Below are 27,552 nucleotides of genomic sequence, written 5' to 3'. Positions count from 1 at the left end.
AACGGTTTGAAGGGAGCGACACGGGCCTCGTTCCTCGCAAGACGTCCCCACGCAGCGGAAAGGCAAGTCGTGGCTGATCACCCAGCCGCGGCCTGCAGAGCGAACTTGAACGCCCCTGCGCCGTGCGGCCGGTGGGGGGTTCACGCTCGTGGGGAGGCCCGGCTCCTCTGCGTGGGGCATGCTCCGCCGAAACACTCGTGACGCTGAAAAAAGCGCAAACGTGTTGCAGACAAGGTCGGCGGGTCGGCTCCGGGTTCGAGAAGGGCGCTTTCCACTGCAGCCTTCGGGTGGGGGGGGGTGGCCTAATCTGACAATGCGATTGAAAATGACCCCCCCCCCCGTCTCAGCGCGGATGGATGCTGACTGCTTGGCGTGTGAGGCCGGCCCCGGCGGAAAGGTTCGCAGTGGCGTGTGTGTTTGATTTAATTGCGGCTCAGAAATGTTGCGCAGTCGGGGAACCGCAGGCTGGCAGTCTTACGGGTTGTTTTTTTTTTCCCCCCTGTGTGTGTGTGTGTTTGTGTGTGTGTCGGCCTGTGCGTTTGAAACACACACACACAGAGGCGCTCTACCGCTTTCGCTTTGAAGCTGCCTTGCGCTTGAACTGGCGGCGGCTCCGGCGAGGTGACAGCTCCTGGGACAGACACACAGAGAGAGGAGAGAGAGAGAGAGAGAAGGAGAGAGAGAGAACACAGTTGCAGACGCACCGCTGCCATTTTCGAACCTTCGGGCGCGTTTCTAAGGCGGCGGCGGCGGACGTTGGGTCGCCGGACCGACCCTGCAGGGTTCGGGAGAGAAGACATGACATGAATTTGTGGCTGTGAAAGCGAGAGAGAGAGAGATTGAGAAAAGCAGCACTACGGAGAAATTAGGAGGAGGAGGAGGAGGAGAGGGGAGGGGGGGCGCAGAGATGGATGCTATCGATGTGTCCCTGGCGAACCCGCTGGACGATTACGACCTGATCCACCGCATCGGCAGCGGGACCTACGGGGACGTGTTCAAGGTAAGCAGGAAGCTACAGTTCCCTCGCTGGCTGGCTGGCTGGCTGGCTGGGGGAGAGGTCGACGTGAAATAACCGTGCCCCACCACCACCACCGCGGATGCTGTCTTGATTAACTTTCGCCGCCCCCGGGCTAGAGAGCGACTGCGGACGCGGGCACGGTCCCGGACCGGACCGGGTTTCGGGGTAGCGTTTGTAAGCTGGGTTTCCGCTATGTTTGTCTGTGTGTGTGTGAGAGAGAGAGAGCGGGTGGGGAAGTGGTGTGCTTTGTAAACTATGGTCGAGTCCCTTCAAGTTTCTCTCACTCGCGCGGAGTTACCAAAAAAAAAATGCTGCTGCCCCGTTTCCCACACTATACACGCGCTGTGGGAAAAATTAAACCCTTGAACTGCGAGGTTCGCGTCCTGCCACCAAGGGTATCCCGCACCCCTGCCGTTCGTGCCGGCTCGGTATGTTCATAGATGGTAAAACCGCAGGATATCGGTTAACTCATGCTGCCTATAAAAACTGGGCGTTTTGATCCTCGCCGTGTTTCACCTGGGACGTTTTTAGGTTTCGGGGTCACAGTGAGTCGCTATTGGGGTGGTGGGGGGTGTTGTGAAGTTGGTCTCCCCCCCCCCCCCTCCTTTTCCGTTTCAAACCGTCGCACGGGAGGCGCAAACGTGACGCGTCGCTTCCAAAAACCAAACCAAACCAAAACAAGACAAAAAAATGCCGACAACCCTCTCCCAGGCCGAGGAACCAAACTCGACCAGCTGACGCGGGGCAGCGTGGCTGTCGGGCTCTGCGCGGTCGGTAGAGCGCCCGCTTGTACGAGACCGTGAGGTGACGGTAGGGAAGGAGGATTGAGTGTGTTGCGTACGACCCAGAAAGAGGAAGATACGGTTAGCAACGGGCGAGGAAGTCGGACTGACTAGGGGGAAGGAGCACTGGTGACTATTATGACTAGAGCGCTGAAGAATGACAGAGCCCGGATCCTCTCCCAGCAGTTTCTCAGATCATCCCAGTTTGATCCCAGCTCCAGAGATCTCCGGGTGTCAGTGTGAAGGAGGTGAGCAGCCATATCACTCTGCAGCTCCCCACTGGAGCTCCGCAGGTGTGAGCCTGGCCAGTACCTGGAGGGGAGACTCCTGGGAGAGCTGAGGCTGCTGCTGGGAGAGGTGTTAGTGGGGCCAGTAGGGGGCGCTCACCCTGCGGTCTGTGTGGGTCCTGATGCCCCAGTATAGTGATGGGGACACTAGACTGTAAACAGGCGCCGTCCTTCAGATGAGACGTCAAACCGAGGTCCTGACTCTCTGTGGTCATTAAAAACCCCAGGGCGTTTCTCGAGAAGAGTAGGGGTGCTACCCCAGTGTCCTGGCCAAATTCCCCCCCTGGCCTTCACCCATCATGGCCTCCTAATAACCCCCCTCTCTGAACTGGCTCCATCACTCTGCTCTCCTCCCTACTGCTGGGGTGCTGGTGAGCTGCACGTTGGTGGTGGTGGAGGGGAGTCCCCATTACCTGTAAAGCGCTTTGAGTGGAGTGTCCAGAAAAGCTCTATATAAGTGTAACCTATTATTATTATTAATTATTATTATCAGTGGACTGTAGATCTCCAGATCTCCAGGTGTCGGTGTGAACAGGGGAGTGTGGAGGAGGAAAAAAGTAGTTTCCAGTTTTGGTGTCCCCCTGTTATTGGAAAGATACAGCTGCTCTGTAATCTCTCCAGAGAAGAGCAATTTGATACATTCCAGGGCTTGAGGCGATGAACTGGACTGCCAGGCCGACAGGACAGGAACTGGACCTTTCTAGTCTTGAACAGGAGATCTCCCAAACCGGAGGACACCAGTGGAAACTCCGTGGGAGTTCATCTAAACCCAGGAACAGGGGGCACTTTACCCAGAGGGCGGCGGGGGTGTGGAACAAGCTGCCCCAGCCCTGTCGTTGAAGCCGATACCCTGCTTTCTTTCGGGAAACAGCTGGGTGAGACCCGCGGTCGGCCACCGCCAGACGCCCCGCCGGGCCGATTTCCTTCCTCTCTCTTGAAAACCTTTGCGCCAACCGTTCCTAACGGTAACACCCCTCGTGTAGCGTCCTCACAAGCCCGCTCGGTAGCGGCCGGCGGTCAGTGGGCGGTCAGCAGGGCAGCGCCGCGAGGTCGCATCGCGATCAGTGCAGGGGGTGCCTGTGGTCCGTCAGCCACGGAACCGCGCGCCGAGAGAGGGAGAGGAAGGGGTCTGATTTCTCGCGCGGCGATCGAAGTGTGAGCGCAGGCCGGGGGTGAGACAGAGCTCAGGATGTCCGCGCCCACGCAAGAGCAGCCTCAGCCGGCCCAAGACTCTCGCCTCGGGGGGGAGTCTCTGACGCCCCCCGGGGGCTGGCGTCTCCGGATCCGCCGGCAGGGGGGAGAGCCGACCAGAGGAGCTGTTCATGGAGTTGCTTCAACGACATGGCTTGGCCGCCTGTTCCACACCCCCACCACTCTCTGTGTAAAGTAGTGTCTTCTGTCCTGACTGGAGGAACTCATCCAGGTGTTTCTTGAAAGAAAGCAGGGTATCGGCTTCAACAACATGGTTGGCAAGCTTGCTCCACGCCCCCACCACCCTTCTTGTAAAGAAGGGCCTCCCGCTCTCAGTTTTAAATGCATTTCCAAGTCGTTTCCCCTCCTGTCCTCCGGGTCGTGTTTGACTGTAGATTCTGAGTTGATTCTGTCAGGGTTTTGAATACCTGCATCAGGGCACCTCGCTGGAGAGGGGGATCTCGTGTGGGAGAGAGAGAGGGACAGCTGGCGCTCGGGTGTGTGCGTGTTGTTTGCCGTGTCGGGGAGAGGAAAGAGTGGTGAGGGAGGGGCAGAGAGAGAGACGCGGGGACAGAGCTGGTAACAGGAAACCCGCAGCGGAAGCCGGGGAAGGAAGAGGTGTCATCACTGTGTGAGAACACGGCGCTTCGGGCGCCCTGAGGCTCAGCTGCACAAACACCCTGGACTGAGAGCAGCGCTGGGGAGGAGGCTCAGCCCAGAGACTGCTCTCGCGTGCCTCTTTCAGCCAGCCCTCCCAAACGGCGCTCAGTCTGCTGAGCCCGGGGCTGCGATTGCCTTCGCATCGGCCGGATCACGAGCTCTGAGTTGTGATTGGGCAGCAGAGGGTGTGCCGAGCTCTGATTGGCCAATAGACCGTGTCCCTAGCTGTGATTGGTTGTCTGAAGCGGTCCTGAGCTCCAATGGGCTGGAAAACGAGCTCTGAGCTTTGATTGGGCAGCAGAGGGTGCGCCGAGCTGTGATTGGCCAATACACAGTGTCCCTAGCTGTGATTGGTTGTCTGAAGTGGCCCTGAGCTCCAATGGGCAGGATAATGAGCTCTGAGCTTCGATTGGTCGGTTGCAGAAGCCGTGCCCTCTGATTGGTTGGATGCGGTCCTTCTGATGGCCAGGTGACGTGGCTTCATAGGACAGATTGTCACGCCCTGACCTCTGCAGAGGTGCAAGAGGAGATTGGTCGACTGATGATGGATCAGACCGATGGGTGAAGATTTGGGTGGACGGGTTGATGGATGAGTAGGCCGAAGGACAGGCAGGACAGATGGACTGGGACGGATCTCGTAGTGTCCGTGTGCCCCTGCCTCCCAGGATCAATACGCCAAGGACCGAACACGAAAGGGCGATTTTGGTCTGTTGAAATGGTTAAAAAAAACTAAATTAAAAACCAGTTTTCCATCTGCATGGGCTCCAAGGAGGCATTGGTGTCCAAAACCAACTCTTTTTTTGTTTTGTTTTTGTTTTAATCGCGGCCACCCCTGTGCGCGATCGGCTCTCTGTTCCCCCCCGGGAGCGCGATCGGAGCTCGCCGGCGCGAGGCAGGAAGCGCTGTGGCCCAGCGGCCGGGGAAACAGGAAGTCCCGGCCGTTTCGCCACTTTCTCTCTGCCCTCGGCCCTGAAGCTGTTCTGCGGAGGCGCCGGCGACCGGCCCGTGGCAACCGGCTGTTGCCGCAGCAACCCGAGTGGGGCCGGAGTCCTTGGAGAAGCAGCCTCTGGAGGCCGTGGCAACGGAGGAGGGCGGACGGCGCTCTTGGACTCGGGAGCTATCCCACGAGACCTCCTCCTCCTCCCCTCCGTTTAACACCAGGCTGTGTCGCTTCGTAATACTAATAATAATAATCCTCACACTGCTATAGCGCCTTTCTGGAGCCTCCACTCAGAGCTCTGTACAGGTCAGGGGGATCCCCTCCACCCCCAGCAGTGTGTCCCCCCACCTGGATGAGGCGCCAGTCCGCTCCCCACACCCCAGCTCTCAGTGGGGAGGAGAGCAGAGTGATGGAGCCAGTTCAGAGAGGGGGGTTATCAGGAGGCCATGAGGGGTACAGGTCAGCTCCCGACTGTCTCCCAGCCCCCCCCCTCTGGCCGATACCCCCTGCGGCCGCGGCGCGAGAGAGAAAGTGAGATCGGGCTTGCGGGCGGCTCCCGGGAGGCTCTCTCTGTTCCTGCTCCAGTTCTGCTTTCAGCTGCCCGCTGCGGGCTGGCAGGGTTCGAGGGGAGGATCGGCCAGGCCCCTCGGAGCTGCCCGGCAGCTGCTCTCACTTCCCCTCTCGGCAGGACAGGTCTGGGCCGCAGAAGGCTGAGACGCAGGATGCAGAATACCTTTCGAACCCAGCTCCCGTCTCCCTGCTCCCGTCTCCCTGCTCCGAGCTCCTGTCTCCCGTCTCCCGTCTCCCAGCTCCCTGCTCCCGTCTCCCTTTCTACAGTTCATGCACAGCGGGCGGTGTAGAGGTGTGAGACCCTGAGGGCTGTTTTCCCGTCTCCTGGAGGGGCGCCGCTGTGGGATCTGCCCTCCTCTTGACGCCCGCGTCTCTGTTTCAGGCCCGCAACATCAAGACCTCGGAAATGGCAGCCATCAAAATCGTCAAGCTGGACCCCGGTAGGCCACCCGCCGCCGAGCTCGATCTCGTACCGAGGCCGCGGGTGTCGGGAGCCGTGAGAGGCGAGCAGCCGCTGGAGTGAGCCCAGGCGGCGGGGAGCTCTTGCTATGGGAGGGGTCAAAGGTCATGACCTCTGACCCTTTACATCCCAAGGACCTCCGTCATTCTGCGTGCAGGCAGAGGTCATATAATTCGCTCAGCCCCGTCATTTTAATCCTTCGGAATTGTTCATCATGCCCTCGCAACCTGCAGTGCCTTTCTGACACGAGCTGTCACTGCTGGAGTCAAACGGTGAAAACTTGTGTCTCCTCCGCCAGGGGACGACATCTCGTCCATCCAGCAGGAGATCACCATGATGAAGGACTGCAGGCACAAGAACATCGTCGCCTACTTCGGGAGCTACCTCAGGTACTGGAGTCCTGTCCCTCTCGCTCCTGTAGGAATCTGGAGGAGGACGGCGGGTCCACAGTCCAGCCCGGAGGGGGGAGGACAGCGTGTCCACAGTCCAGCCCAGAGGGGGGGTACAGTGTGTCCACAGTCCAGCCCGGGGGGAGGACAGCGTGTCCACAGTCCAGCCCAGAGGGGGGGTACAGTGTGTCCACAGTCCAGCCCGGGGGGAGGACAGCGTGTCCACAGTCCAGCCCAGAGGGGGGGTACAGCGTGTCCACAGTCCAGCCCAGAGTGGGGGGCGGGGGGACAGCGTGTCCACAGTCCAGCCCAGAGTGGGGGGCGGGGGGACGGCGTGTCCACAGTCCAGCCCAGAGGGGGGAGGCGGCGTGTCCACAGTCCAGCCCAGAGGGGGGGAATGGCGTGTCCAAAGTCCAGCCCAGAGGGGGGCGCGTGTCCACAGTCCAGCCTCCAGCCCTCTCACACCTGTAGAGCCACTTGGGGCATCCTGGGGCACCTTGGGAGCCTCTGGTTTCCTGATTTTAAATAGTGGACCACGATGATGGACTTCAGCAGAGCTAGCGGGAGTGGACAGGGACACCCGGTGGGACAAGGGACAAGGTAGTGCGAGAGTGACGATGGTCTCTCTGCGTGTTTGTTTTTGTGTTTTGTCCACCTCCAGGAACAACAAGCTGTGGATCTGTATGGAGTTCTGTGGGGGGGGATCCTTGCAGGACATTTACCATGGTGAGTGTGTGGCAGGGCTGGGGCCCCTGAAGCAAGTAAAGTAGTATCAGACCAGGCCTTCTCCTCAGTGGGCTGCTGGGAGGAAGGCTGATGCGAGCGGCCTCACGAAAAGGCAGGGTCGTTGGTGCTTCCGGTGCCCGGCCACAAGGCTAATGTGTCACTTCACCCCCCCCCGGCTCCTTGATTCCCGTGGGAGCACAGCGGGATGCTCTGGAATCTCGAGCGAGACCCTCTGCTGGGAACATCTGGGTGGTTCCGCATCCCCCACGGACCTCTGAACATCTGGCGGGACTGACCCTGTGATGTGATATGATAACAGCTGTACTGTAAATGCTCCTTGAGCAGGGCTGACCCAGACTATAGGGCTGCTCTCTAACATTCTGGTATACATGCATTTTTCAGGGGGTTTTAAAGGTGGGTTTTGATCATGCAGTTACTCACTGCAACAAAAGCATTTCCTGGTCTCTGAAGCCCTGACTGTGCTCCTCATACCAGTCTTTATAAACTGAGCCACAGTCCCGTCCCATCCCTCTGCTCTTAAAGACACTGTTTTGAAATGGGTCTTGTCGCTGAGCCCGTCCAGAGCCCCGCCTTGTCCTCCGTCTCCTTCCTCGTCTAACTGTGGCAGTCGTGATGTTCCTACAGTGACGGGCCCGCTGAAGGAGAAGCAGATAGCGTACGTCTGCAGGGAAACGTTACAGGTATGTACACCTAGCCCAGGGACACCAGAACTGTGCCGATTTCTTTTTCCAGTCGGTCGCAGATCCACACGCTGCGCCGTCCCTGGCGTCTGCACAGATTTGAGCTCGCAGCGGCACAGAGACGTCCAGTCCGGGAGACTTCGTTTTCTGCCCTTGAGGCACAAAGACAGCTTTCAGAGAGACACCACACACCATGAGCCTTCTGCAGGCCCTTGAGAGACAGAGACAGGACCTTGCCAGCAGTTGTCTCCCCCTGCGGCTCTCACCACCGGCAGCCCCACTGGAGCCCAGCAGGTGTGAGCCTGGCCAGTACCTGGAGGGGAGACTCCTGGGAGAGCTGAGGCTCCTGCTGGAAGAGGTGTGAGTGGGGCCAGCAGGGGGCGCTCACCCTGCGGTCTGTGTGGGTCCTGATGCCCCAGTATAGTGACGGGGACACTACACTGTAAAAGAAGCACAAGAAAGACAACAGCTGTGTCAGCACAGGGGGGATTTGAACTTGCAACTCCCTGGTTACAATGGGGCAGAGCCCTGGCTACTGCTCTACACAATAATGAGTGTTAGGAAAGTTAGTTGCTTTCAGCAAGTAATTGCCTACAGTTATAAGGGGCTTGTGTAAGGGACTACTATTTGATCTTTCAAATATGAGAAAAACATTCCAGTGATTCTACCTTGTAACAGAGATTTCCCATTTAGCCTATCAACCCTCCATGTTGTGCTGCCAGCAACTGCAACTCTTTGTGGCTGAGTCTGACCCCCCCCCCCCCCCCCCGCCTTGCTGATGGTACAGCCCATGACCTGTGTCTTAGTGCTGTCTCTTCCCCCAGGGGCTGCACCATTTGCACATCACGGGGAAGATGCACAGAGACATCAAGGTCAGTGGTTTAAATCTGTCTTGGAGCCTGTGTGGAATGTGTGTGTGTGTCAGTGTGTTAGGCTTCAAGGGGAGCGTGTGTCAGAGTATTTGGGCTTGTGTTGAGTGTGTGTGTGAGTGTGTATGTCAGTGCGCTAGGGCGTGTGTGTGTGTGTTAGTTAGTGGCTCTGCCTCTCCCTGATCTCATTGTGTCACCGTCTGTCATGTGCAGGGAGCCAACATCCTCCTGACAGACCGAGGCGACGTCAAACTGGGTCAGTGAGGAAGCCGGGCCTCCGTGTGCTGACCCTCGCGCGCACACACAGCGCACACACGCACACACACGCACACACACAGCGCTCCTGTGAATCCGGCTCTAATGTCTGGCGGTTTTCTCTGTCCAGATATCCTCGTCCTGGAGAGGAACACGCTGGCGGGCCATGTGGTTTTGTCAGGCTCATGCGCTACACTAGGGTTATATTGCAGTGATCAGTTTGTGCTGTCATTTGCCTGCTGCAGATACAGAGGGGATCCCAGTCTGAACTGGCTGATCAATATATCGGCATCAGTATATACTGACACACGTGATCAGCACACACGCATCAAGCGCTTTGAGAAGCCACCTGTAAAGGCGCTATATAAAATAAAGTTTATTATTATTATCAATATATACTGACACGTGTTCAGCACACAGGCATCAATATATACTGACACACGCGATCAGCACACACGCATCAATATATACTGACACACGCGATCAGCACACACGCATCAATATATACTGACACATGTGATCAGCACACATGCATCAATATATACTGACACACGTGATCAGCACACATCTATATATACTGACATGTGATCAGCACACACGGATCAATATATACTGACACACGCGATCAGCACACACGCATCAATATATACTGACACACGCAATCAGCACACACGCATCAATATATACTGACACGTGATCAGCACACACACATCAATATATACTGACACACGTGATCAGCACACATGCATCAATATATACTGACACACGTGATCAGCACACACGCATCAATATATACTGATACACGTGATCAGCACACATCTCTGTATACTGACACACGTGATCAGCACACACGCATCAATATATTTTAAACCTGTTTAGTGTTGCTCGAGGAAGCGGTTGATTGTAATCATTTCATGAATGTGTTCGTCTCCCCCGATGGGTCGTCCTTCAGCCGACTTTGGTGTGGCGGCAGAAATCAACGCCTCGGTGGCCAAGAGGAACTCCTTCATCGGCACGCCGTACTGGTGAGGCTGCCTCTGCTCCTGTCTGCTGCCCGCCTCTTCGTTTTCCCTCGCCACCTTTGTGTTTCTCTTCCCGTTCGCCTCGGGGGGGGGAGCCGGGTCTGGGCTCTGCGCTCGCCGCAGGCCGCGGGGGAGTCGCGCAGGAAAATCCAAGAACCGAAAAGAGCTCTGCGACGCCCCTCCCTGTAAACCTGCAGGGGGCATACCGCTGCGTATGATGAAGAAACAAGTGGGGAGGGCAGTGCAGTAGGGGTCTGGTCGACGAGACCCGGGCGGGATCAGACCGTTGGGGTCGACGAGCAGGCGATCGACAGCACCGTGCGACACACGAGGGTCCCGAGGTCTGGACCGCAAGGGACTCTCAAGCGATCGGCGCCTCGAGATCAGGAGTGCGCGGGACATCGCGATCTCCCCGTGTTGCCCCCCCCCGTCCCCTGCACTATGTGCCTGGCTGATGCCACCCCCGGTGCCCCCCCCGGCGTCCCGACTCTGTCCTCTGCTCTTCACCTGTCCCGTGCGCCCCTGTCTCGCAGGATGGCGCCGGAGGTGGCGGCGGTGGAGAAGAAGGGTGGGTACAACCAGCTGTGCGACATCTGGGCGGTGGGCATCACCGCCATCGAGCTGGCCGAGCTCCAGCCCCCCATGTTCGACCTGCATCCCATGAGGTGAGCCGTCGCCCCCTGCTGCCCCGACTTCCTGCCGCCCCCGGCCCACTTCCTGTCCCTTTGCTGTTGCCGGTGTTCTCCGCGTGGCTTGTCCCTGCGCACAGCTGTCCTGCCCGACATCTGAATATTAAAATGCTAATTGCATTCTCACTCAAGGCCGAGGGCAGGCCGATTCACTTAGCTAATTGCCCAGATAATTAACTAGATGCAGGGCTGTGCGAAAGTTTGACACATTTTCAGCACAGTCATCAGGAGTTGCAGCTCTTCTATAATGACGCCCCCACTCCCTTCCACCTTATTATGATCTCTCCTAACATCCTCCTGTACCCACAACCTCTGTACTCCTACACCACACACACATGTAAGCCAAAATTGTACTGTCCCCTCGATAGCCCAGTAAAATTTTAACAGGCATAATAATATTTAATATTTATTAATTAACCATGCTACTTTTAACCATACTATTTTTTGCACTGTTCCAAGAATTACCTTGCACTATTTTTGTCCTGTTAAATTTTCTCTGTTTGCGGAATTTTGCACAGTTTTGATTACTTGATTACATGTTATTTATGTTATGTTATTACACGTTACTGTTATTGCTATTGTGTAACTGTCTATTGTCTTATCTTTTGTCCTATTTATATACTGCACCTGAGTGACTAATGAGAAACACTTTTCATTATACCGTGCACCTGTGTCAGTTTAATGACAATAAAGTTGAATTGAATTGAATAATGTCTGAGCTGAGCTAATTGAGCTGAGGATCAGAGGCAGTCGTTCTGGCGGCGCGTCTGGGGCGGCTTGTTCCAGACCCCTGCCGCCCTTGCTGTACAGAGTCGCCTGCCCGTGTCTGTGGTGAGATCTGGTACCGTGTCCAGAGCTTCTCTGAGTCCGGCTCTCTGTTCCAGAGCCCTGATGGTGATGTCGAAGAGCAGTTTCCAGCCCCCCAAGCTCAAAGACAAGACCAAGTGGTAAGAAATCGGAAGGAAACAGTGGGGTGTCTCAGTGTGGGTATGGGGGTGACAGTGGGGTGTCTCAGTGTGGGTATGCGGGTGACAGCAGGGTGTTTCAGTGTCAGTGTGGGGGTGCCGGTGGGGTGTCTCAGTGTATGTATGGGGGTGACAGTGGGGTGTCTCAGTGTATGTATGGGGGTGACAGTGGGGTGTCTCAGTGTGGGTATGGGGGTGACAGTGGGGTGTCTCAGTGTGGGTATGGGGGTGACAGCGGGGTGTCTCAGTGTGGGTATGCGGGTGACAGCAGGGTGTCTCAGTGTGGGTATGGGGGTGACGGAGGGGTGTCTCAGTGTGGGTATGGGGGTGACGGTGGGGTGTATCTGTGTGGGTATGGGGGTGACGGTGGGGTGTATCTGTGTGGGTATGGGGGTGACTCCGAATTGAATTGCTGTGTTTTCCCTGTGACTGCAGGACCTCAGACTTCCACACCTTTCTAAAGCTGGCCCTGACCAAGAACCCGCGCAAGAGACCAACAGCGGAAAAACTCCTGCAGGTGCGCGCCGTCCCGGAGCCCGACACACCCGCGCCGGGCCAACAGCACCCCCATCTCCCCCGGGGTAACAGCCTCTCCCCCTCTCTGTGCCTCCAGCACCCCTTCATGACTCAGCTGCTGACCCGGACCCAGGTCATCGAGCTGCTGGACACGGCCAGTAACCCTGACCTCAGCGCAGGGCTCCACATGGACGACAGTGACCTGGACGTGAGTGAGCCTTTCTCTCTGGCCACCAGCAGGGCTGCTACCATTTCTGTCTACATTCGGGGGAGGGTGTACTTACTCTCTGGGGGGGTGCAGGAGGCAGGTAATGAAATCCGACTGTGTTGCAAACGTTGAATGCTGTTTGCGTTTACAGACGTGCGACGCCTTCCCAGATAAGATCATGTCTCTTGGGAAGCACATGAGTGTGGCGAGGACTCCGTCCGAAGATCAGTGTGAGTGCCGGAGTTCTGTCATAGCCACGCCCCCTCGCCTCTCGGGGGAAGCCACGCCCCCTCCCCCTGTCGGTGAAGCCACGCCCCCTCCCCCTGTCGGTGCAGCCACACCCCTCCCCTGTCGGCGAAGCCACACCCCTCCCCTGTCAGTGAAGCCACATGCTTTTACACGGACAATCTGACACAAAGACATTAATGCACACAACCACACCAACACTGACTAGTGGAGTTGGCTTAATGGGAGGACTGGTTCTGACCCCAGTGGAGTTGGGTTCATGGGGGGGACTGGTTCTGACCCCAGTGGAGTCTCACCCTGTCTTCTTTCTCCACAGTCAACCAGGTGAAGTTCTGCCCCCCCCTGAGGAAGGAGACGGATCCCTACCCTGACCTGGTGAGGGGGGGGTGCAGGGGCGCTCTTGGTGCTGCCCCCTCTCTGGGAGGTGTGGGGGTGCAGACCGCAGCGAGACTGAGCCTGGGGGGGAGATGGGGTGTGGGGGGGGGTCAGAGACAGGGGGGAAACGTGTGTAACTGTGTCGTCTTGCCTGTGTGATTCTGCAGGGCTCCTGCGACGACTGGGGTATCATGGGAGTCGAGCACAGCACTCCGTAAGACTCCTGTGTCCGGCGGCTTGCTGGCCTGGTGGCTGACCTCCACTGAGTTTCCCACTGTCTTTCCAGCCCAGTAACTGCTGCTGCTGCTGTTATAGAGCTGAACAATCTTCAGAGAGAGGCCAAGGCTGGTAACCTGGAACAGGGGATTGTGTCTGCTGCAGCCTCTGTTCTGTACCTCTCTTTTCCTCCTCCTGTCTCCTCCCTCCCTCTCTCTCTCCCTCCCTCCATCTCTCTCTCTCCCTGTCTCGAGTGCAAAGAGTGTGAATGGTCAGGGCATCCCAGCACACACCTCCCCTCTCTCTGTCTCTCTCCCAGGAGCCTGCTGGAGTGCGTGGAGGAGGCGCTGATGGAGAGGTGAGACCCGGTTCTGACCCGCTGGCCCCGAACGGCACTTGATACAGCAGAGTCACACACAATGGGGAAGTGCTCTGACTCTCTCTCCCCCCCCTCTTTTCTGTGCGGCAGGAGCCTGACTATCAAGAGAGCGCCATCTGCTGGGGTAAGGTGGAATCGCCTGATCCAGGCTTCAGCCCTGCCCCTTCAAACACGGGTTCCTGCTGCAGCTGAGCAGCTCACTTGCTAATTAATCGGGCCGACGCCTTTTTCCTCAATTTAGATTAGCGCCCGTCTCTACAGCCGGGCATTTTCAGGGTGAAGTGTTTTGCTCGGGGGCGAAACGCCAGTGAATTGCCTGGGCTTTGAACCTGCAACCTCCCAGAGATGAGTGCAGGAGCCCCGAACCCTGGTGAACGCACCGTGAGCAGGGGGGGTGTACAGCAGGGCTCCCCAGCCCCGGTCACGTGCAGTACCCCAGGTTGTGTCATCATTCCCGGTGCTGTTCGCCATCGAGGTGCCTTCTGGGATTGCCGTAACAGTGCTAGAGGCTGCTCCTCCACTGGGTGGCGCTGCTGTGCTTGGCTCTTGGCCTGGTAGGCCTCAGGTACGTACAGTATCTCCAAGCAGAAGGCTGAAGGCCTCTCCCCTTGTCTGTCACCCGGCCGGCAGCACACGTCCGACGAGGAGACGGAGAAATTCGGCACGGTGAAGCGGGCAGGATGGGTCAGCCCCTCGTCCAGCGCCGCCGCCTCCCAGCCCGCTCCGGGCTCCAGCGCTGACAACGGGGCAGGTGAGGGGGGTTTCTAGCCCACCATGTGATGCGGTTATTCGGTCACGAGAGAGACTTAGGATTCACCCAGGCCGTCGTTTTGTTCACCAGAGTGTGCACACTACTCACCAGCCTGTTGGAGAGAGCACCGTTTCCATAGGACTGACTCGCTCTGACTGCTGGATTTCTTTTTTCTATCAAAATCGACTTTATTTCCCGAAAACAGCAAATCACAAAACTGGTAAACGTTCTAACCAGGTGGGAACTTTGCGTGCGGTAAAACTTTCCGAACGGGGGGGGGTGGGGGTGGTGATCGTTAAGGTAAAGGGTATCGCACAGCACGTGGTGCGCGTCCTTGGATTCCTGAACCCTGGAAAGTAGTAGCACACCAGGCCCTTTTCCTCCGTGTGTGCTGCGCGGGGCCTAGGCTATGTGGGAGAGAAGGCAGCAGCAGCCCTGGCTCATGAGTCAATTCAGACAGTCTCGGGGGTGACTTGAGAGACGCCCCCCCCCCACGTCGACAGGGCCTCATTCTGCCCTGCGTGAGGGACGGCGTGGTTATAATTGCGAGGGGGAGATGCCCAACATTTTGCAGCCACTGTAGCTACCGAGTCCAAAGGGGAGTTGTTGAGCGTTAGGGGGACCTGGGGGGGCCCCCCTCTCTCAGCCCTCAGGGGCGCCCCGTCTGACCGCGGTCTCCGCCCCTGTCCCGCAGGGGGCGCTGTCGGCGAGGCGAGGGGCGGCGGGGGCAGCCCGCCCCCGAGCCGCGAGCCCCCCCTCTCTCCGGAATGGGCCACCCTGCGGAGGAAGACGGAGGACTCGGTGAGTGTCCCCCGGCGCCGGGTTCAAGGGATTAGTTCCTGGGAGCGGCGGGCCCAGTTCCGGCCACGGAGCTGGCTGTCAGGAATGCCCCGGCCTGCCTGTGTGTGCGCTGGCCTACAGGGGGCGCCACTGCTGGTTCTAACCCGTGTGCCGTGTCGTTTCTCTGCAGCGGGCGGACTGTCACGGACTCCCACCCACGCCACAAGTGCACGTAAGCCCCCCCGGCTCTGTTCCTCTCCGTGCTCAGAAAGCCCCAAAGCTCATCCTGGATCCTCCAGGCTCCAGGCAGGACAGCGTTCAGGCCCCGACCACAAACACACAACACACCACACAAACCACAGACACGCACACACGCCGCGTGCATGCATGCACACACACAGTCACTTATAGCACACGTGCACACACACACACGCCAAGTGCACGCATGCACACACACACGGTTACTTATAGCACACGCGCGCACACACACACACACACACACACACACACACGGCACGTGCACGCATGCACACACACAGTCACTTATAGCACACGTGCGCACACACACGCCACGTGCACGCATTCACACACACACACACACACACACACACACGGCGCTAGGTGCGTGTCCTGATGGCCGTGTGCCCTGCGTCCCTGCAGATGGGGGCCTGCTTCTCCAAGGTGTTCAACGGCTGCCCGCTCAAAATCCACTGCGCCTCCACCTGGGTCCTGCCCCAGACCAGAGGTACGGCTCCACAGCGCCACCTAGTGCACCTATTCTTGCACTTCTATAGCGCCTTTCTAGACACTCCACTCATGGCTCTTTACAGCTAATGGGGATGCCCTCAATCGCCCTGCAGCTCTCCTCCAGCCCCACTGGAGCCCAGCAGTGTGAGCCTGGCCAGTACCTGGAGGGGAGACTCCTGGGAGAGCTGAGGCTGCTGCTGGAAGAGGTGTTAGTGAGGCCAGCAGGGGGCGCTCACCCTGCGGTCTGTGTGGGTCCTGATACCCCAGTATAGTGATGGGGGACACTAGACTGTAAACAGGCGCCGTCCTTCAGATGAGACATAAAACCGAGGTCCTGACTCTCTGTGGTCATTAAAAACCCCAGGGTGTTTCTTGAGAAGAGTAGGGGTGTTACCCCAGTGTCCTGGCCAAATTCCCCCCTGGCCTTTACCCATCATGGCCTCCTAATAACCCCCCTCTCTGAACTGGCTCCATCACTCTGCTCTCCTCCCCACTGAGAGCTGGGGTGTGGGGAGCGGACTGGTGCATCACCCAGGTGGGGGTACACACTGCTGGGGGTGGAGGGGATCCCCCTGACCTGTCCAGAGCTCTGAGTGGGGGGTCCAGTAAAGAGCTCTAGAAGTGCGAGGATTATTACTATAGAGAACGGGTGTGACTGAAGATTAACCCAGAAGCCGACTTCAAGCTCAATATCGAAACGGGGACACGAAAGGGGAATTTGTTTAGGACCGAGAATACGAAACGTGTGTTTTTACACTGAGAGTTGTGGGTGCCTGGAACAGGAAGGAAAGGGGGGAAGAACGAGGAGGAGAGAGGGATGGGGCACTCAGCTGTGCTCCCTCGCGCTGTCCGGCCTCGCGCCCCGCTGTCGAAACAGACTCGCGGGCCGTGGCTCGGTGGGTGAACGGCCTCTGTCTCCCCCTCTCCGCCCAGATCAGTACCTCCTCCTAGGGGCCGAGGAGGGCATCTACACCCTGAACCTGAACGAGCTGCACGAGGACACCATGGAGAAGGTACGCAGACGGCCCCTTCCTGTGAGAGACCCGACGACTCCGAATCGGTCGTGTCAGGTCCCTGAAGGCGTTGACTTACTCTCTGCTCTCTCTCTCTCTCCTCTCCTCCCTCTCCCAGTTGCTCCCCCAGAGATGCACATGGCTGTACGTGATGAACAATGTCCTGATGTCCGTGTCAGGTGAGTCCTGGAGGGGTCAGTGTGTCTGCAGCAGGGCTGTCCAGTCCTGGTCCAGGAGGGGTCAGTGTGTCTGCAGCAGGGCTGTCCAGTCCTGGTCCAGGAGGGGTCAGTGTGTCTGCAGCAGGGGTGTCCAGTCCTGGTCCTGGAGGGGTCAGTGTGTCTGCAGCAGGGGTGTGCAGTCCTGGTCCTGGAGGGTCAGCGTGTCTAGAGCAGGGGTGTCCAGTCCTGGTCCAGGAGGGGTCAGGGTGTCTGCAGCAGGGCTGTCCAGTCCTGGTCCTGGAGGGTCAGCGTGTCTAGAGCAGGGGTGTCCAGTCCTGGTCCAGGAGGGGTCAGTGTGTCTGCAGCAGGGCTGTCCAGTCCTGGTCCAGGAGGGGGTCAGTGTGTCTGCAGTAGGGCTGTCCAGTCCTGGTCCAGGAGGGGTCAGGGTGTCTGCAGCAGGGGTGTCCAGTCCCGGTCCAGGAGGGTTCAGGGTGTCTGCAGCAGGGCTGTCCAGTCCTGGTCCTGGAGGGTCAGCGTGTCTAGAGCAGGGGTGTCCAGTCCCGGTCCAGGAGGGGTCAGGGTGTCTGCAGCAGGGCTGTCCAGTCCTGGTCCAGGAGGGGTCAGGGTGTCTGCAGCAGGGGTGTCCAGTCCTGGTCCAGGAGGGGTCAGTGTGTCTGCAGCAGGGCTGTCCAGTCCTGGTCCTGGAGGGGTCAGTGTGTCTGCAGCAGGGCTGTCCAGTCCTGGTCCTGGAGGGGTCAGTGTGTCTGCAGCAGGGGTGTCCAGTCTCTGGAGCAGACAGCCCCCATCTGGCGCTCTCCGTGCAGCAGGAGAAGTCCCTGACTTGTCTCTCCCGATCCGGTCTTCAGGAAAGTCTTCCCAGCTCTGCTCCCACAACCTGGCGGCGCTGTTCGACCACAGGAGGCAGCTGCAGAAGAGGCCGAGCCACCGGTCCCTCAGCGCCAACCGGCTGACGGAGAGGATCATCCCCAGGTACAGGGCTGCAGGATGTGTTTTAAGAGAGGCAGCTCTGGGTCCAATTCTGGACCTGGGGTGCTGTCTGGGTGGAGTCTGCATGTTCTCCCCGCGTTCGTGTGGGTGTCCTCCAGGTGCTCTGGTCTCCTCCCACAGTCCACAGACATACTGGGGAGTTAATTGCCTTCTGGGAAAACTGGCCCTGGTGTGAGTGTGTGGGTGTCCTGTGATGGACTGGCGTCCTGTCCAGGGTGTACCCTGCCTTGCTCCCGTTGCCTGCTGGGATAGACTCCCGCTCCCCCCCGACCCTGAATGTGATAAAGCTGTTTGAAGGTGGTTTGATGGATGTTTTTGGAAGCTTGGATCCAAACTGACTGAACACCTACAGAATGGGTTCTGTTCCTGGTGCAGTCTGAACGAAGTGCCTTGCTCAGTTACTCTGTTTACCACAAACCCGCCCCCCCGCGCCGGTGTCTGACGCTGCTTCTCTTGGGCAGGAAGTACGCCGTCTCCACGAAGATCCCCGACACCAAGGGCTGCCGGAGGTGTAGCGTGGGTATGTTCCAGTGAGGATCTCTCTCTCCTGTCCACCTCTCCTCTCTGTCTCTCAATTCAATTCAATTCAATTCAAGGTGCTTTATTAGCATGACCGATGGGTACAATCAGTGTTGCCAAAGCAAATAAAAATAATAAAATTAACATAGAACAAAACAAAAAATAGAAGTAAAATAAAATCTACAGACATGTTACAGACATTTACAACAAAGACATATTATATAATATCGACATATACTGTAGGCGGCTGGAGCATTATTGGGAGACGGACTCACTGTTCCTCAGGCTGTGACAGGAGATCACATACTGGGCTGCCAGATCAACTGAGTTCCCTCCTCCCTCTCCCAGTAGGATTGGGACCTGTTGTGGTTTTGGCAGGTGTGGGAACTCTGGGATTAGATTTCTGAATTTCGGGAAGAATGTTTCTCTAATCCCAGAGTATCTGTCACAGTGCAGTAGGAAGTGCACCTCTGTCTCTATTTCTCCCTGCTGGCAGTGGGAGCACAGCCTGTCCTCTCTGGGCAGCCAGGTCTGCCTGTGTCGCCCAGTTTCTATGGCCAGGTTGTGGTCACTGAGCCTGTACTTCGTCAGGGTCTGTTTCTGTTTGTTATTTTTTATTTTGGTCAAATATTCAGCTAGTGTGTATTGTCTGTTTAAGGTTCTGTAGCATTCCAGTTTATGTTGTGTTTGTGTGTGTGTGTCCCAGTGTGTGAGATATTGCTGTTTGATCTGTGCTGTGATGTGGTTGAGTCTGGGTTGTGGTGCTCTAGCAGTGCTGTCCTGAGGCTGGTTAGTGTTGGTGTGGCTCAGGTCGGTGAGCCTCAGGACCAGCTGGCTCAGGGGGCTCTGTTTTGGGCTCAGCTCTTGGCTCAGCAGGGCTTTGTGGTGGTAGGAATTTTGGTCGCTGTTTTTTAGGTGTAGCCAATACTTTAATATTCTTTTCTGTATGTTTATCAATAGTGGGTACTGGCCTAATTCGGCCCTGCACCCGTTGTTAGGAGTTTTTCTCTGCACACGGAGGATGATTCTACAGATCTCCATGTGCAGAGTTTCTGTGGGGTGTTTGTCCCATTGGGTGTAATCCTGGTCTGTGAGTGGACCCCAAACTTCACTGCCGTATAGGGCAATGGGTTGGATTACACTTTCAAATATTTGGAGCCAGATTCTTGTTGGTGGGTTGATGTTGAAGAGCCTCCTTCTTATTGCGTAGAAAGCCCTGAGTGCCTTCTCCCTCAGTGCCTTCACTCTCTCTCCCTGCCCAGCTCTCCTATCTCTCTCTCCCTGCCCAGCTCTCCTATCTCTCTCTCCCTGCCCAGCTCTCCTCTCTCTCTCTCCCTGTCCACCTCTCCTCTCTGTCTCTCTCTCTCCCTGCCCAGCGCTCCTCTCTCTCTCTCCCTGTCCACCTCTCCTCTCTGTCTCTCTCTCTCCCTGCCCAGCTCTCCTATCTCTCTCTCCCTGCCCAGCTCTCCTATCTCTCTCTCCCTGCCCAGCTCTCCTCTCTCTCTCTCCCTGTCCACCTCTCCTCTCTGTCTCTCTCTCTCCCTGCCCAGCGCTCCTCTCTCTCTCTCCCTGTCCACCTCTCCTCTCTGTCTCTCTCTCTCCCTGCCCAGCTCTCCTATCTCTCTCTCCCTGCCCAGCTCTCCTATCTCTCTCTCCCTGCCCAGCTCTCCTATCTCTCTCTCCCTGCCCAGCTCTCCTCTCTCTCTCCCTGTCCACCTCTCCTCTCTGTCTCTCTCTCTCCCTGCCCAGCGCTCCTCTCTCTCTCCCTGTCCACCTCTCCTCTCTCTGTGTCTCTCTCTCTCTCCCTGTCCACCTCTCCTCTCTCCCCGTGTCTCTCAATTCAATTCAATTCAATTCAATTCAATTCAAGGTGCTTTATTAGCATGACCGATAGGTACAATCAGTGTTGCCAAAGCAAATAAAAATAATAAAATTAACATAGAACAAAACAAAAAATAGAAGTAAAATAAAATCTACAGACATGTTACAGACATTTACAACAAAGACATATTATATAATATCGACATATACTGTAGGCGGCTGGAGCATTATTGGGAGACAGGCTCACTGTTCCTCAGGCTGGGACAGGAGATCACATACTGGGCTGCCAGATCAACTGAGTTCCCTCCTCCCTCTCCCAGTAGGATTGGGACCTGTTGTGGTTTTGGCAGGTGTGGGAACTCTGGCAGGTGTGTCTCTCTCTCTCTCTGTCTCTCTCTCTCTCCCTGCCCAGCTCTCCTCTCTCTCTCTCTCCCTGTCCACATCTCTCTCTCTCTCTGTCTCTCTCTCTCCCTGTCCATCTCTCTCTCTCTCTGTCTCTCTCTCTCTCCCTGTCCATCTCTCTCTCTCTGTCTCTCTCTCTCTCCCTGTCCACCTCTCCTCTCTCTGTCTCGGTCTCACTCCACCCCGTCTCCCTGCCTGTGTCTCGCAGTGCGGAACCCCTACACAGACAGCACCTTCCTGTGCGGAGCGGTGCCGTCCGGCCTGGTTCTGCTGCTGTGGTACGAGCCCCTGCACAAGTTCATGCTGCTCAAGGTAGGTCCCTCCCGCGCCGGCCCCCGGCCCCCGGCCCCCGGCGGGGGGGGGCAGGAGCCAGAGAGATCCCGGCTGTCCCGTCTCTCCCTCTCCCAGCACTTCCCCGTGTGCGTGCCGGAGCCCCTGCCCATCTTCGAGCTGCTGGTCCTGGAGACGGACGAGCTGCCCCAGGTCTGCGTGGGCGTGGGGGGGGGGGGAGATGGCCCGCCCGCCGGTCAGCAGCTGCAGTTCGACATCATCCGCCTGAACGGCACGCCCAGCCCCAGGCCAGGTAGGGAGCCGTCCCACACAGGGGAGAAACAGCAGGAAGGGAGTCTGGGAGGGCTTTCGTTCTGACCAGCCCAAAGCGGCTCGGTATTACCCTTAACCCTGCAGACACAGCGCCTCCTGCAGGGCCACCTCTGCCCCTGAGGCTGTCTGAATTGACACATTAGCCAGGTCTGCCTTTGCCTTCCGCTGGCCACCTCCATGCGGCTGAGGGCATGGCCTGGTCTGCTGCTGCTTTACTGTCCTCAGGGTTCATGGGACACGTCCTGTGCCGGGTCCCTCCCAGCACTTGGGACAGGACGGCTCAGCACTCTGTGATCTTGTGCCTGGGGCAGAGGGTTTCGCACTAGCGCCCCCTGCAGTTGGGTATCTCAGTCTTCAGAAAGGAGGGGCACTTAAGAGCTCCTGCACACCTGGGGGGGAGGGGGTCTCCCAGCACGAGGCTCAGATGAGGACAGGGGAGACGGGCTCGATCTGGACTGCAGACCTCCAGCTCCTGCGGGGAGAGAGGTCGGGGTGAGGGGGACATCTCTTGCCCCCCCATTCTTCTGATGCTGGTCTCTCTCGTTGTCCCGCTGCGCAGACAGTCCGGCGCTCCAGGCGGCCCAGGTCACTCAGATGGACCGGGACACGGTTCTGATCGCGCTGGAGAGTAAGTGCGCCGAAGCGCCGTTTCGGTTCGAAAAGCCATTTATCGGGGTGGCGGTGGCGGTGGCGGGCGGGGGGGGGCGTCCTGAGTGGCTCAGTTTGGGAGTGGGGACGCGTCATTGCTCAACGGTGAGCACCCGAGGGTGACCCGGTCAGGAGCCGTCGCCGGTGGAGACCGCAGTCTGAGTGCAGTAGGCGGCGGTGTCCACATTGGACGGGTCAGTGAGAGGTGCGAAGAAATTGTGGGGATCACAACTCACTTTGCTTTGAGAGAGAGAGAGAGAGACCTGTCTACAGGATATGTCAATATTTTATAATACGTCTTTGTTGTAAATGTCTGTAGATTTTATTTTACTCCTATTTTTTGTCTTGTTCCATGATAATTTTATTATTTTTATTTGCTTTGGCAACACTGATTGTTCCCATCGGTCATGCTAATAAAGCACCTTGAATTGAATTGAGAGAGAGACCTGTCTACAGGATATGTCAGTATTTTATAATACGTCTTTGTTGTAAATGTCTGTAATATGTCTGTAGATTGTATTTTACTTCTAATTTTTGTTTTGTTTCATGTGAATTTCATTATTTTTATGTGCTTTGGAAACACTGATTGTACCCATCGGTCATGCTAAAGCATCCTGAAGAATTGAATTGAGAGAGAGAGAGAGAGAGAGAGCTGGTCCTGTTGGTCTGTTGCTGATCGCAAATGTGATTTAAGGGGATTGAAGGAATTCAGCCCTGGTAGAAATGAGACTCACCCCCCCGTCCCCTCCCCTCCCCACAGAGACCGTGAAGATCGTCACCCTCCAGGGGAGACCCACTCGGGGGCTGGTCCCCGAGCTGACCTTCGACTTCGCCATCCAGACTCTAGGTGAGAGCCCCACAAACCCCACACCACCACCTTTTGGTTCCGTTAAGCCCGGGTGGGAGGAGGGGGGCAGACCTCTGTCCCGTGTGTCTCCCGTCTCCCGGAGAGCAAGGAGAGGGATCCACTGGTCCGGCACAAGAAATAACGAGCTCGGGTGGGTAATTGAGGTAGGTCATTTTCTCAAGGAAGGGGAATGTTGTGTGTTCTGGAGGTGGCACGGAAGAGCAGAGGTCAGCGTTGCTGCCTTGCACAGCTGGAGCCCTGGGTGCAATTCCAGACCTGGGCTGCTGTCTGTGTGGAGTCTGCATGTTCTCATCAAATTTGCATGGGCTCCCTCACACACAGATTCTACTCTTGACCTTAGGCGAGAATGCTGGTGAGCTAATGGCCGGTGTTTTGGGGGGGGGGAGGGCTGTACATTTTGAAAGGAGCGACCTGGGACAGGTGCGATGTCATTATTGTGTGTGCAGTTTGTCTACAGGACAGCGTGCTGGCCTTCTGGAAGCATGGCCTGCGGGGGCGGAGCCTGCATACTAATGAGGTGAGGCCTCTAGGGGAGGGAGGGGCAGTTCTTAAAGGGGCAGTGCGTGCTTTATCGAAGTGTACACCATTAATACGAAATGCCAGACTTTAAATGTGCTCTTTTCCCCGAATATGAGGTGGCTTTGCTAACTGAGAAGAAACGCCATTATATCAGTGGAGCAATGTGCTAGTATGTATGCGTTTTAGTTTTTTTTCTGTTGAAAGATGGCAAAGGCCTTGTGTGATTGAAAATCCAGGATTGTGGGGTCATATCATAGTCCAGGTCTGTCTGGAGTGTGTCTGCAGGTTTTAATTCCATATCGGCTTTTAATTACCGAAAGCAGCTCATTACTGGTTTTAATGAGTCCAGTAGCACAGCTTCTCCCAGCTCCTGCTGCTGCTACTTTGAAGAGAACTGGAAAAGCTGCTGACACAGCGCCCCCTACAGGACTGGGGGTGCCATCGACAGCCGGGGGCGAGTTCTAAATACAATCCCGGACCCTCACGGCTGCCGATTCCTGATTTCCGTGATCACGAGGTCTTCGTTGATGTGACCTTTTGACCCCGTCTGGTCTCCACAGGTCACCCAAGAGATCACGGACGAGAGCCGGGTGTTCAGGGTCCTGGGGACGAACAGGTTGGTGTGAAGTTCAGGAAGGTGACCCAGTCCTGTTCAGAGGGCTGTAAAGCAGAGGAGAGGAGGCTCCTGCTCAGTTGTTTGGGAGCCCAGCTCAGCCCTTTGATTCTCGTCTCCCAGTGAAACACCTTCCCAGTATGCTTTGGTTATCAGTTCCACGCACCCCCAGCTTTTTGTGTACAGAAGCTCCTGCCTGAAATACACTTGCACTTCCACTAGTGTCATGGTGCACTAGAGGTGTCGTCTATCTGGGTCTTCCTGTCTTCCACTTAGTCTTCCACTCTGCAACTCACAACTGGCAGCCCACTGAAGCTCAGCAGGGGTGAGCCTGGTCAGTACCTGGAGGGGAGACTCCTGGGAAAACTAAGTTTGCTGCTGGAAGAGGTGTTAGTGGGGCCAGCAGGGGGCGCTCACCCTGTGGTCTGTGTGGGTCCTAATGTCCCAGTATAGTGACGGGGGACACTGAACTGTAAACAGGCGCCGTCCTTCAGATGAGACGTAAAACCGAGGTCCTGACTCTCTGTGGTCATTAAAAACCCCAGGGTGTTTCTCGAGAAGAGTAGGGGTGTTACCCCAGTGTCCTGGCCAAATTTCCCCCCTGGCCTTTACCCCTCATGGCCTCCTAATAACCCCCCTCTCTGAACTGGCTCCATCACTCTGCTCTCCTCCCCACTGAGAGCTGGGGTGCGGGGAGCGGACTGGCGCCTCATCCAGGTGGGGCTGCACACTGCTGGGGGTGGAGGGGATCCCCATGACCTGTACAGAGCTCTGAGTGGGGGGGTCCAGAAAAGCGCTATATAAGTGTAAAGAATGATTTGTTGTTATTATTATTATTATTATTATTTTATTATTAGTGAAGTCAGGTGTGTGCTGCTGCAGGTCGGTCTTTGAAATACACTCTGTGGCCTCTCGCTGATTAACACACAAGGCTGTGAGGCCGAGCTGCAGGTGGAGTCTGTGCTTTGATGGCGATCGTGAGGGGTTCTGGGAAGAGTGGGGAGTTTTGCCGGACTGAGCTGCCTTTGCGCCGGAGCCGTTGTGGCCGACTGTCTGGGAGGAACATGTGAGCGAGAGAGCTCTGCTGTGTCACTGGTTCTCACTCTTTCTGCTCCAGCGATGGGGCCGAGGGGCCGCAGGGTCCCAGCGATAGGACCCCTCCTTCCTCAACAGGGCTGGAGTGAGGATCTGTCAGGCCCTGTGGGGGAGGAGGTCTGTATGGATGTAGGAGAGATCACGATTATCTTGAATACTTTTTTTGGGGGGTGGGTTCTGTCTGTGTTCATATGGGTCTTCCTCCCCTGGCTGCTGGGAAAACTGGCCCTGGTGTCAGTGTGCGCGTGTGTGTGTGTGTGTGTCCTGTGACGGACTGGCGTCCCGTCCAGGGTGTCCCCTGCCTTGTGCCCGGTGCTTGCTGGGATAGGCTTCTGGCTCCCCTGAGACCCTGAACTGGTTGAAGCCATTAGGAACTGGGAGGGGGCTTGCTGTTTGACTGGGGGGAGGAGGTCTTTCTTCCCACTTCGAGCGCTAAGACCAGTGACACCTCAGGTGTGGGTGGGTGATCGGGCCTGCGCCGCGAGCTGTCTTCCCCAGTAACTGCCCTGCTCCGTGTTGCAGGGACATTATCCTAGAGAGCACGCCCACGGAAAACCCCTCCGCCCTGAGCAACCTGTACATCCTCACCGGCCACGAGAGCAGCTACTGAGAGCCGGGAGCGAGCCAGCGAGGGAGAGGGGGGCGGGGCGGATTAGGGAGGGAGACACTTTCTGCAGGAAGCCCGTCAGGTGGTCGCCGCTCCGTCCTCCCCCGCCTTTCCCGTGAGAGTGGTACGTCCCGCCCCTCCCAGGAAAAAAAAACACGACCTGCGACCTGCGACCTGCGACCTGCCCCTGTGGAGACTGGATCTGCTCCAGGTCAGACACACTAAGACAGAACTCTGTCCCCTGTCTCCTTCCTGTGAGACCACAGCAGGAAGGAAACGATCAAAAGAGAACATCGGCAGCCCGTGACGGCGCCCATTTTTAGGGCTACCCTGTGGCGTGTTGTACTGGAGTTGGTGTGAGCCGCGCGGACGCGTTCCCGATTTCCGCAAGTTTCCTCGGCGGGGACTTTTCCCATTCCGTTTTTGTCCCGAGCTGGGACGAGCCAGCAGCCTGATCTAGCTCCTGTGCACACCTGCGGTGAGATCAGGGCGCGTCAGGCTGGAGTGTCACCTGGCCCGGCGGTGCTGACCGGCCCGGCTCTGCGTGTTGGGGTCTCGGGGTTCCGGAGTGCCTCCCCGATCCTCCGGGAACTCCCCCCCTCCACCTGCCTGTGACATGTACAGTGTACACTCGCCCTGCGAGGCGCTGGGAATGGGTTATTCGGCTTCTAGGTTCACCTGTGTGGTCACTTCTGTCTGTGGAGGAGATGACCACCTGTTGGAGCTGCTCACTGCGGTGTGCCTGTGCAGGTATCTACTACATTATATGTGTAATTCCATTAAAAACGTTGAATAAAATATTGCTTTCACAGAGATGAGGATTTCACCCACAAGCACAAAACAGACCTGTTGGCGCCTCTTTTGCGAGTAGTACGTTAAAATAAAAGAAACTGTGGTTTTAAAAGTCGCTATTCCACTCCGATATTTTCAACTACTGAAATCGGATGACTATTGAACCAAGTTCTGTTTAGGGAGAAGATGCAGTTATTTCCCAGCAGCCAGACCACCCTGCAGCTCCCCGCCGGCAGCCCACTGGAGCCCAGCAGGAGTGAGCCTGGCCAGTACCTGGAGGGGAGACTCCTGGGAGAGGAGGAGGTGAGGGAAGGTGGGGAGACAGGAGGAGGGGAGGGGACGGGTGGACGTGAGGGGGTGGTGATGGGAGGAGGTGGGACAGGAGGTGAGGGGGTGGTGGGGACGGGAGGAGGTAAGCGGGGGTGGTGATGATGGGAGGAGGGGAGGGGACAGGAGGTGAGGGGGTGGTGATGACGGGAGGAGGGGGGACAGGAGGAGGTGAGGGGGTGAGGATGACGGGAGGAGGGGAGACAGGAGGAGGTGAGGGGGGGTGGGGATGACGGGAGGAGGGGAGACAGGAGGAGGTGAGGGGGGGTGAGGATGACGGGAGGAGGGGAGACAGGAGGAGGTGAGGGGGGGTGAGGATGACGGGAGGAGGGGAGACAGGAGGAGGTGAGGGGGTGAGGATGACGGGAGGAGGGGAGACAGGAGGAGGTGAGGGGGGGTGGGGATGACGGGAGGAGGGGAGACAGGAGGAGGTGAGGGGGGGTGGGGATGACGGGAGGAGGGGAGACAGGAGGAGGTGAGGGGGGTGGGGATGACGGGAGGAGGGGAGACAGGAGGAGGTGAGGGGGGGTGGGGATGACGGGAGGAGGGGAGACAGGAGGAGGTGAGGGGGGTGGGGATGACGGGAGGAGGGGAGACAGGAGGAGGTGAGGGGGGTGGGGATGACGGGAGGAGGGGAGACAGGAGGAGGTGAGGGGGTGAGGATGACGGGAGGAGGGGAGACAGGAGGAGGTGAGGGGGGGTGGGGATGACGGGAGGAGGGGAGACAGGAGGAGGTGAGGGGGGGTGGGGATGACGGGAGGAGGGGAGACAGGAGGAGGTGAGGGGGGGTGGGGATGACGGGAGGAGGGGGGACAGG

General features: G+C 57.4%; 1 protein-coding gene across 1 annotated transcript; it reads left to right on the top strand.

Annotated features, from left to right (window-relative positions):
* Positions 1 to 85: 85 nt before the first annotated feature.
* map4k2 (mitogen-activated protein kinase kinase kinase kinase 2) lies at positions 86 to 26,523 on the top strand. The gene is made up of 32 exons (XM_069180520.1): positions 86 to 1,000; positions 5,831 to 5,888; positions 6,207 to 6,297; positions 6,959 to 7,023; positions 7,669 to 7,724; positions 8,549 to 8,596; positions 8,807 to 8,849; positions 9,801 to 9,873; positions 10,404 to 10,535; positions 11,444 to 11,506; positions 11,960 to 12,041; positions 12,138 to 12,248; positions 12,400 to 12,478; positions 12,811 to 12,869; positions 13,037 to 13,083; positions 13,405 to 13,443; positions 13,555 to 13,588; positions 14,095 to 14,215; positions 14,910 to 15,016; positions 15,186 to 15,227; positions 15,656 to 15,740; positions 16,676 to 16,755; positions 16,874 to 16,934; positions 17,780 to 17,903; positions 18,383 to 18,441; positions 20,872 to 20,975; positions 21,072 to 21,246; positions 21,826 to 21,894; positions 22,675 to 22,761; positions 23,229 to 23,299; positions 23,862 to 23,917; positions 25,532 to 26,523. Exons 1-32 carry the CDS (start codon positions 908 to 910, stop codon positions 25,617 to 25,619), a joined length of 2,502 nt encoding a protein of 833 aa, XP_069036621.1. The 5' UTR covers positions 86 to 907; the 3' UTR covers positions 25,620 to 26,523.
* The last annotated feature ends 1,029 nt before the right edge of the window (positions 26,524 to 27,552 follow it).

This window comes from Lepisosteus oculatus, chromosome 18 (genome assembly GCF_040954835.1).
Source record: "Lepisosteus oculatus isolate fLepOcu1 chromosome 18, fLepOcu1.hap2, whole genome shotgun sequence".
Lineage (NCBI taxonomy): Eukaryota > Metazoa > Chordata > Actinopteri > Semionotiformes > Lepisosteidae > Lepisosteus > Lepisosteus oculatus.
This window is presented reverse-complemented; position numbering and strand designations above follow the sequence as displayed.